The 9,950-nt window shown below is 42.8% G+C and overlaps 1 protein-coding gene across 1 annotated transcript; it reads right to left on the bottom strand.

The window, feature by feature from the left end:
- Positions 1–8,511: 8,511 nt before the first annotated feature.
- On the bottom strand, positions 8,512–9,480 carry LOC307100520 (olfactory receptor-like protein OLF4; the record flags this gene model as incomplete). The annotated part of the gene is made up of 1 exon (XM_079772987.1): positions 8,512–9,480. One exon carries the CDS (start codon positions 9,478–9,480, stop codon positions 8,512–8,514), a length of 969 nt encoding a protein of 322 aa, XP_079629113.1.
- Between the last annotated feature and the right edge of the window lie 470 nt (positions 9,481–9,950).

Here is a 9,950-nt window from a genome sequence, read left to right as displayed (position 1 = left end):
CTACAGGATCAGCTCTCTGAAGGGAAAAGTGACCTCAGTGTAGGGCAGTAGATCCCCACCGTCACTGTAAGCCCTCTTCCTGTGGAAACACCATGGCTCCTGTGCTAGGCTGGTGTGCCAGAGGGAGGAACAGCTAGAAGGAAAAAGGGGCATTTATAAGGGGATAGCAGTGCTGAGATCTCTCCCTTAGTTTCCTGTGATGAGAACAGCTTGGCTTCTCCTTGTTCTCACGGCTTTGTTTCAGTCCCATAAAGAAGCTCTAGGGTTGACACCTGGGGTTCCACAACTGTCTCTGTACATCCCGGTGAAAAACAACCTGAAAAGATATGTTTGGGGCTCTCCTCTTCCCCTGGAATTTATGACTTCATTATGGTCTAGTCAGGCTTTGGGGACCCCTGCATCCTGACACAGAGGGCTCTGTAATGCTGTGTCCACAAGCGGCTGGCAGTATTTGTGTCAGGAGACTGCCCTGAGGGAGTGGGCGGGGTTAGAAGAGCTGGTGTGAGAACCAACAAGAGGCCTAGTAGAATATTCCACAGTATGCTTTAGCAAGAAGGGACAAGGCCAACATTAGCCATTGATGAGTACCACTGCAATTCACAGTAGACACGGTCCTAACATCACTCAGGTTTACGATATCCTCCTGGAAGAAATGATTTTCAATGAGTTGTATAATTTACTATATTCCAGAGATTAAAAATTTGTCACTCCCTACAATTAAACTCTTACTTCTCAATCTGATGTTTTGTGCTCTGCCCATTGACAATTTTCTACCACTTCCTAATCATTACAAGGTTCAATGTGTGACAACTAAAGAGAACTCTGTTCTTGATCATCATTTACCTTCTGTTGTTATATATTTTTATACCACTTTTCATGGAAAATGTTCTTAAAAATATTTTTCTAAACCAACTCTCTCAACCTTCCTCTATTTTCAACATGCTTCAGTCAAGCTTCTGGTGTCCTCCAACTGTTTGAGTTCAAGATGCTCTATCAAGGTTCAAATGCCTCTTATATCAGCCTTCACTGTGTAATAAACAACTCCACAATTTAAATAATGAAACAATTATGAACTCAATCTTTCTGGAGTTCAGCTATGTGATCTGGGCTCAGCGCTGTAGTTCTTCTATAGGTCTTCTCTTGCCCATTCATGTGGCTGCCATCAGTCAGTGGATGACCTGACACTGTAGGGTCTAGCATGGCCTCACTCTCAGGTCTAGTTATGCATAGGTTACTATATAGATGCCTTGGTTTTCCTCCACGTGGTCTCTGCAGCAGAATAGCTCAGTCTTATTCACGTGGCAGTACAATCTCAAGAACGCAAAAGTAGAAGCTGCAAGGTCTCTGAAGCCTAGATTCAGAACTTGTACAATGTGTCACATTTTTTTGGTAAAACCAAGTCACAAGGTCAGTCAGAATCAAGAGATATGACAAGATTCCACCTCTTGATGGAAGGTGGCCCTTTATAATCTATCCCCATACTATGTGACCAAATTCTCTTCCTCCTTGATCGGTTAGCACCGTGGTTGGCAAACTGCGGCTCGCGAGCCACATGCAGCTCTTTGGCCCCTTGAGGGTGGCTATTCCACAAAATACCATGGCCTGGGCGAGTCTATTTTGAAGAAGTGGCGTTAGAAGAAGTTTAAGTTAAAAAAATTTGGCTCTCAAAAGAAATTTCAATCGTTGTACTGTTGATATTTGGCTCTGTTGACTAATGAGTTTGCCGACCACTGAGTTAGCATGATTTAGCACTATCAACCATTGGGCCCTCTTCTTCTTCCTTTAAAACAGCTTTATTGATGTATAAATAGCATATAATAAGTTGTATCCATTTAACATGCACAGTTTCATAAGCTTTGACACTTGCATTTAACCACAAAACCATCACTATCAATATAATGAATATGTCTTCACATTCATCAAACTTTCCTCATGTCTTTGGAAGTCTCTCCTTCCTGCCTTCCCTGCCGCCTCATCCTGAGGCAGACATTTGTCTAATTTTGTCACTCCAGATGCATTTGTGTTTTTCTAGAATCCTATCTAATAAAAGAGTAATATGCAAATTGACCATACCTCCACTACACCCACAAGCCATGCCCACCAGCCAATCAGGAGCGAGTATGAAAATTAACCCAACCAAGATGGCTACAGCCACGGAGAGAGCAGGAGGCTTGGGTTTCCCCGGCAATGGAGGAAGCCAAGCTTTCCGCCTGCCCTGGCCTGCCTTGGCCTCCGCTTAAGGCTACAAAGTTTCAATTATAGAAGATAAATAAATCCCAACAAAAATGGCTGTGGCCATGGAGCAAGCAGGAGGGTTGGCTCCACGCAAGGCTACAAAGTTTCTATTATAGAAGATAAATAAATCCCAGATACCAGGGCCTCCACTTGGGTCGCTGGGGGGCATGGCCGGCCTGCAAACCACCATAGGCCCCTTGCCCAGGCTGCCCCACACCCCAAGGGAATCCCCACCCTGATCTGGGACACCCTTCAGGGCAAACCAGCCAGCACCCACCCATGCACCAGGCATCTATCCTATTTAATCCTATCTAATAAAAGAATAATATGCAAATTGGCCGTCACTCCAACACACAAGATGGCTGCCCCCATGTGGTCAAAGATGACTGCCCCCATGTGGACACAAGATGGCCGCCACAAGATTGCCAGCAGGGGAGGGCAGTTGGGAGGACCAGGTCTGCAAGGGAGGGCAGTTGAGGGTGATCAGGCCAGCAGGGAGGGCAGTTAGGGGTTACCAGGCTGGCAGGGGAGGGCAGTTGGGGGTGATCAAGCCTGCAGGGGAGGGCAGTTAGGGGTGACCAGGCAGGCAGAGGAGGGAAGTTGGGGGTGACCGGGCCTGCAGGGAAGGGCAGTTGCGGGGGATCAGACCTGCAGGGGAGGGCAGTTAGGGGTGACCAGGCCTGCAGGGGAGAGTAGTTAGGGACAAACAGGCTGGCAGGGGAGCAGTTAGGCATCAATCAGGCTGGCAGGGGAGTGGTTAGGGGGTGATCAGGCTGGCAGGCAGAAGTGGTTAGGGGCAATCAGGAAGGCAGGCAGGCGAGCAGTTGGGAGCCAGCAGTCCTGGATTGAGAGAGGGATGTCTGACTGCCCATTTCAGCCTGATCCTAACGAGATTGGGCTTAAACAGGCAGTCGGACATCCCTCAAGGGGTCCCAGATTGGAGAGGGTGCAGGCTGGGCTGAGAGACACATCCCCCACGCACGAATTTTGTGCACCAGGCCTCTAGTCCTATATAATAAAAGACTAATATGCACATCGACCGAACGGCAGAATGACCAGTTGCTATGACATGCACTGACCACCAAGGGGCAGACGCTCAATGAAGGAGCTGCCCCCTGGTGGTCAGTGCGCTCTCATAGGGGGAGCGCCGCTCAGCCGGCTCATGGCTGGTGAGTGCAGTGGCGGTGGCAGGTGGTAAGGAGCGAGGGGTCCTGGACTGTAAGAGCCCTGGACATCACCCCAGGGGTCCCAGACTGTGAGAGGGTGCAGGCCGGGCTGAGGGACGCCCCCCACCCCACCCAGTGCACGAATGTTGTGCACTGGGTCTCTAGTTTTATATAAATGGAATCATACAATATGCATTTCTATAATCACATCCATGTGCATATCATTAACTAGAATTCAGGTTTGTTTACAGATTTTTAAAAATATGTTTTTACTAGAGACCCAGCGTGCATGAGTAGCTCGCTTGTTTCAGCTGGGCGCCCCACCCATAGCTGCTCATAGCTCGAGCCCCACCCTCTGCTGCTGGTAGCTCTCTGCAGCTAGTAGCTCGCACCTTGCCCCGCCTGCCATGAGAGCCACTGCTCGTTTGGTTGTGATGGTGTTTCGGTGTCACGGCCACAGGCCTTTTATTAGTAAAGATTGATTTCAGAGAGAGGAAGGGAAAGGGAGAGAGAGATACAAACATCAGTGACGAGAGAGGATCATTGGTTGGCTGCCTCCTGCATGCCTCCTCCTGGGGACCGAGCCCACAACCCAGCATGTGCCCTGGCCAGGAATCAAACCTGTGACTTCCTGGCTTATGGGTTGATGCTCAACCACTGAGCAACACTGGCTGGGCTGTTTACAGATTTTTTGAAATGAAATTTATATGCAGTAAAATGCACAGCTCTTTAAAAAAGAAAATTATTTCATTGTTGAGCGTATTAAAGATGTCCCCTATTTCCCCCTTTTTGCCCCCTCCACCCATCTCCCACCACCCAATTTTAAGTAATTTAAAAACAATATTTGAGACTGTTTAAATGTTCATCAATAAAAGAATGCCCAGCACATTAATCAATAACTCTACAGAGTATATCATATAGTCATAAAATTAATATCTGGAGCATTTACATTTCATGTAATCATTTGTGCATTTTAGATTATTTCTTTTTAAAAACATTTTTATTGATTTTTAGAGAGAGAAAGGGAGAGGGAGAGAAAAACATCGATGTGAGAATGAAACATTGATCGGCTACCCCCTGCATGCCCCTGACAAGGGATTGAGCCTGCAACCAGGTCACATGCCCTGAATGGGAATCGAACGAGCAACCCTTTGGTGCACGGATGACGCCCAAACAACAGAGCCACACCAGCCAGGCTAGATTATTTATTTACAAACATTTTTATTTAAATATAGCTGATATACAATATAATATTAATTTTATTAGTTTCAGGTGTACAATATAGTGATTCAACATATAAGTACATTAAGCCAGAATATATAAAGAATTTTGTCAAAAATATACTGAACAGCCATTATAAAAAGGTGTAAAAAACTTGAATAGGCACTACACAAATGAGGGTAAACAAATGGTCTATCAAAATGTGAAAAAAAGTTTGACCTCTGTTAGCAGCAGGGAAATACTAATAATAATCACAAGGTACTGTTATATTCACACATCACTTTATTTAAAATAAAAAAGAGCAATGTCAAGTGCAGCCAAGGCTATGGAGCTATCAGATTGTTCATGTAGAGCTAGTAGGAGTGTAAGTTAGTAGAACCAATTTTGTTATTGGTTACTTATTGGTTTAATTTGGAAAAAAAACACACCACAACCATCTTTGGCAGCATTTATTAAAGTCGTATATGCACTTACAGACATGTGTCAGTGTGGCCACAGCACCTGGAGACATAATAGCTGAGCAAATGCTCTTCAGCAGGAGAGTGGACAAATCTGTGCTCTCTGCACCAGTGAACTTCACAGCAGAATCCACATTAACAGCCGACACAATATGAAGTAGTCACCCCATAAACATACTAGTAATACTAACCGCTCCCAAGACAGTGAATACTGTGTGGGTCCCTTTCATGAATACAAAAACCAAAAACTTGCAAAACACATCTGTGGTCCTGTTACAATGCAGGGTAAGCCTTCTCTGTCAGAGACTCCCCAGTTTGACCTGAGACACATGTAGGAAAACAGGGGGTTGGGATTCCTTAGACAATATTATGCCGGTTCTGATAATTTATAGAAGGAGATAACATAATATTTTAATGATATTAACATGGCTCACTAGTCCAGTAGATTTTCAAAGACTTGGAAATAAAAGAATATAATAGAGAGGTTGTTAAACTTGGGGTGGAAGCAGTCTCTCAGTTATAATTTCTTATGTAAAGGTAGATGGATTTAAGTAGTATACTTACAGAAGGAAAGCTGATCTTTAGTCAAATGTGAATATAATGGTTGGGGATGATGCAAAGTTTAGAAATAGATCTAATCACAAAGGCCAAAAAGAACAATAAGGGATAACAGATGTAAAAACAAGTTAGAAATATGTATAAAAGTTGATGTATTAGCACTAAGTATACAGAAGAACATTCTAGCAGTTGCTCTCATATTTAAAAACAGCATTCATGGTTACTTTGTCATTTCCGTTTATTTCAGACAACTTTATTTAACTCTCAGTACTCTAGAGCAATTTATTTTTTAATGCTGAAAATAACATTAATTTTTAAAATTTCTCTTCTACATTTTCTGGCATATGATTAGTGTGCTTTCTTGTTTTAATTTAATTTTTCCATTACAGCTGACATTCAATATTATTTTATATTAGTTTGAGGTACAGCATAGTGGTTAGACAATCATGTAATTTACATACAAAGTGATCCCCCCAGTATTTTAAGTACTCACCTGGCATCATAGTTAGTAGTAACTAAGTTATTACAATATTATTGGCTATATTCCTTATGCTGCATTCTATGCCTTGTAACAATTTTATAACTACAAATTTGTACTTCTTAATCCCTTCACCTTTTTAGCTACAGCCCCCAGCTCCTCTCCCCTCTGGCAACCTCCAGTTTGTTTTCTGTATCTATGACAGACAACTTGTACTTAAAAACTCTCACTGTGGGTTCATTTTCCTGTAACCAGGAGAGGTTAGGAGGACAGGCATGTGCAGGAAAACTAGTGACTCTGATTCACATGACTGATAGGAATGCAAGCTCTCTCTTGAGTCATTCTTTGATCACTAGAGGCCCGGTGCACGAAATTCATGCACAGAGGAGGGGGAGTATCCCTCAGCCCAACCTTAACCCTCTCCAACCTGGGACCCCTTGGGGGATTCCGACTGCCGGACATCCCTCTCACAATCCGAGACTGCTGGCTCCGAACCGCTTGTCTGGCTGCCAGCCTGATCACCCCCTAACCACTCCCCTGCCAGCCTGATCAATGCCTAACTGCTCCCCTGCCTACCTGGTCGCCCCTAAGTGCCCTCCCCTGCCGGCCTGATTGCCCCTAACTGTGCCTGGCTTGGCCCCCACCACCGTGGCTTTGTCTGGAAGGACATTCGGATGGATGTCCGAAAGATGTCTGGTCTAATTAGCATATTACCCTTTTATTAGTATAGATAAAAGATGGGTAGAATCCTGAGTATAATGGAGATATACTCAGTGGTTATGGCAAAATTTAGAAGGGGGTATATATGGCTTTTATAGAAATGAAAGGAGTCATATTATGGGCAGCTCTGGAAGTTTTCAAGCAGAAACACAAAGAAAATTCAATAAAAAAATAAAAATGCCAATCAGTTCTTCACCATAAGTATAAACCCCTTATACATGGGCACCAATCTTTCATACTCCAGTGACTAGATGTACAGCATGAAGAAGAAATATTTTGCATAGTAATACAATATGTGATTTAAAAGTTTACTTCATCGCATTGATGGTCATCTGTGATTCTAAGGTCATATTAGGTCAACCTATTTATTAAAATTTGCCTTTCAGTGAAGAGTCCTCTTAGAGACATGGATTCAATAATCATTTTGCAAGTGGGTAAGGTAGGGATTGTGAACACTGAGCTGAGAGAGAACAGGATCCTAATGAGGAGAATAAAACACAGTGACCAGCTATTAAACACACGGTATGTCAGAGTCTACATTATCAGGAAGAGCAGTTAAGATAGTGATATACAAAGGAATGTCAGTCATAAAAGTGAACAACAGAGGTCTCAGATTTTCCTCTTACAAAACTGTATGAATTCCTTGGTCAGTAAGTGTAGTTTTTCCCATAGGGGAAGTAAAATTCTGGATGATTCTTTTCGTTAAAAAAAACCACACATTTGATGCAATATATGTCACTCTAGAAAAATTATTCTAAAAAATCCATGTTGTCTCATTATGTTAATGGGATTTTCCAAATATTTCTGATCCATGATGGAAATAAAATTGGGAAGCTAAAAAAAAACAACAAAGGGAAAAACTATGGGATATCAGAGACAAGAAAGTTTAATGAAGTGAGTTACTGAAATTGAATACAGAAGTTAAGTCAAAGAAATGGAAATTCTAGGAAATGAATAGAAAGAGAAGGCTCTGCTTCTACAGTCTGAATCACAGTATCTGATTCTGAGCCTTTAAAAAAAAATGAATCCAAAGACACACTTTATTCCTACCTTTCATGCAATTTGTAACAAGAGTGAATAGCTCAAATTCTCTTATTTGCAAAGCTATATCTATAATCATAAAAGGATTTGAGCATTGCTGGCAAATTTAGATTATTTTCATGTGAAAAATATCAGTTTAAGAAGACATACTAGTATGCTGGTAATTAAGTCAAAATGCATTAAATCATGGCATTTCCATTAACACAGATTCCCACCCTGTTTTTAAACTAATAATAACATAATAATCTGTGCAATGATACCCACTATCTAGGTGTGCTCATTTTCAACCTGTTTATAAATCATTTTTAATCATTGTAAATGCCGATTACTGAGCCCTTCTGAAGAGGGACTCAGAAACTGCATTTTATTTTTAAAAACATCTTTATTGTTGAAAGCATTAGACATGTCCCCCTTTTTCGCCCATTGACCCTTTCTAGCCCACTCCCATCCCCTGCCCCAAGCGTTTACCACCTTATTGTCTGTGTCCAGGGGTTATGCATATATGCACATAAGTTCTTTGGTTGATCTCTTTCTACCCACTCAGCCCCCGCCACCCCTGCCTCCACCTTCCCTCTGAGATTGGACAATCTGTCCCATGCTTCTATGTCTGACTCTGAGACGTTGACCTCTGCCATCAGGGGTACGTCTTCAGTCGTAGGACAACTGGCCTGTTTGTAGTTTCCTTCACAAAGAATGTCTTCAGTGCCTGTTTGATGTCCTTGTTCCTGAGACTGTAGATGAAGGGGTTCAGCATGGGTGTGACCACAGTGTACATCACCGAGGCTGTTTCACTTGAATGTGAGCTCTGGATAGCAGCAGAGCTGAGGTACACGCCTAGCGTTGTACAATAAAATAAGGAGACAACTGAGAGGTGAGACGCACAGGTAGAAAATGCTTTGTACTTCCCCTGAGCTGATGACATTCCACGTATGCAGGACACTATCTTAGAATATGAGTAAAGGATCCCAGCGAAAGGTCCACCACCAAGCAGGACAGCTGCAAAATACATCACCATGTTATTAAGAAAGGTGTCCGAACAGGCAAGTTGGATCATCTGATTGAGCTCACAGATAAAGTGGGGGATTTCCAAATTTGCACAGAAGGACAGTCTCAACGCCATTAAGCATTGTAACAAGGAATTCAGGACACTCAAGATCCAAGACATCAGAACCAGCAGTCCACAGAGCCGGGGGTTCATGATGACCATATAGTGCAGGGGGTGGCAGATGGCCACATACCTGTCATAGGCCATCACGGTCAGGAGAAAAACGTCCAACACTGAAAAGAGTATAAGAAAATAAATCTGTGTGATGCATCCTGCATAGGTGATGGCTTTGTTTTGTGTCTGGACGTTCACCAGCATCTTTGGGATGGTGGTGGAGGTGAAACAGATGTCTATAAAGGACAGGTTGGAGAGGAAGAAGTACATGGGCGTGTGGAGGTGGGAGTCTGAGCTGAAGGCCAAAATGATGAGCAGGTTTCCCAACACAGTGATCAGGTACATGGAGAGAAAAAGCCCGAATATGAGGGGCTGCAGTTCTGGTTCCTCTGAAAATCCCAGGAGAATAAATTCTGAAATTTGTGTACCATTCCTTGGTGGCATATGGTGGAGGTGACTACTAGGAAAGAGGGAAATAATATGACTAATTCACAGAAACTTGTATTACATATTTGAAATGCTAAAATTTATATTTGTAGAGAAATAATTAATTTTAACATATTGTGTGTGAACCTGGTCTCTTTTTGGGAAAACCCTTATGTCACCTGTGATAGGAAGCTTTTGCATCAATCATAATTTATCCTTAAGGTATTATGTATTCTACAGTTTTAATGAGACATTTTTCATGTATTTCAGGAATATAAATTGAGTGCTGACCATGTTTTTGGCTCTGTCCAGGCTGTAAGTATAGGGTGCTGAAGAACAAAAGTTTCTACAATTTAATGATGAAGATGATCCCTGGCTCTGGGTCAGGGTGGGTGTGGAAGGCAACGAATTGGTGTGTCTCTCTCACATGGATGTTTTTCACGCACTCCCGTCTCAAAATCAATGGAAAAAATATCCTCATGTGAGGA

This window comes from Cnephaeus nilssonii (genome assembly GCF_951640355.1).
Source record: "Cnephaeus nilssonii genome assembly, chromosome: 5".
NCBI classification, from domain to species: Eukaryota; Metazoa; Chordata; class Mammalia; order Chiroptera; family Vespertilionidae; genus Cnephaeus; species Cnephaeus nilssonii.
Note: the sequence above shows the minus strand (reverse complement) of the source record. Positions and strands in the feature narration are given on the sequence as shown.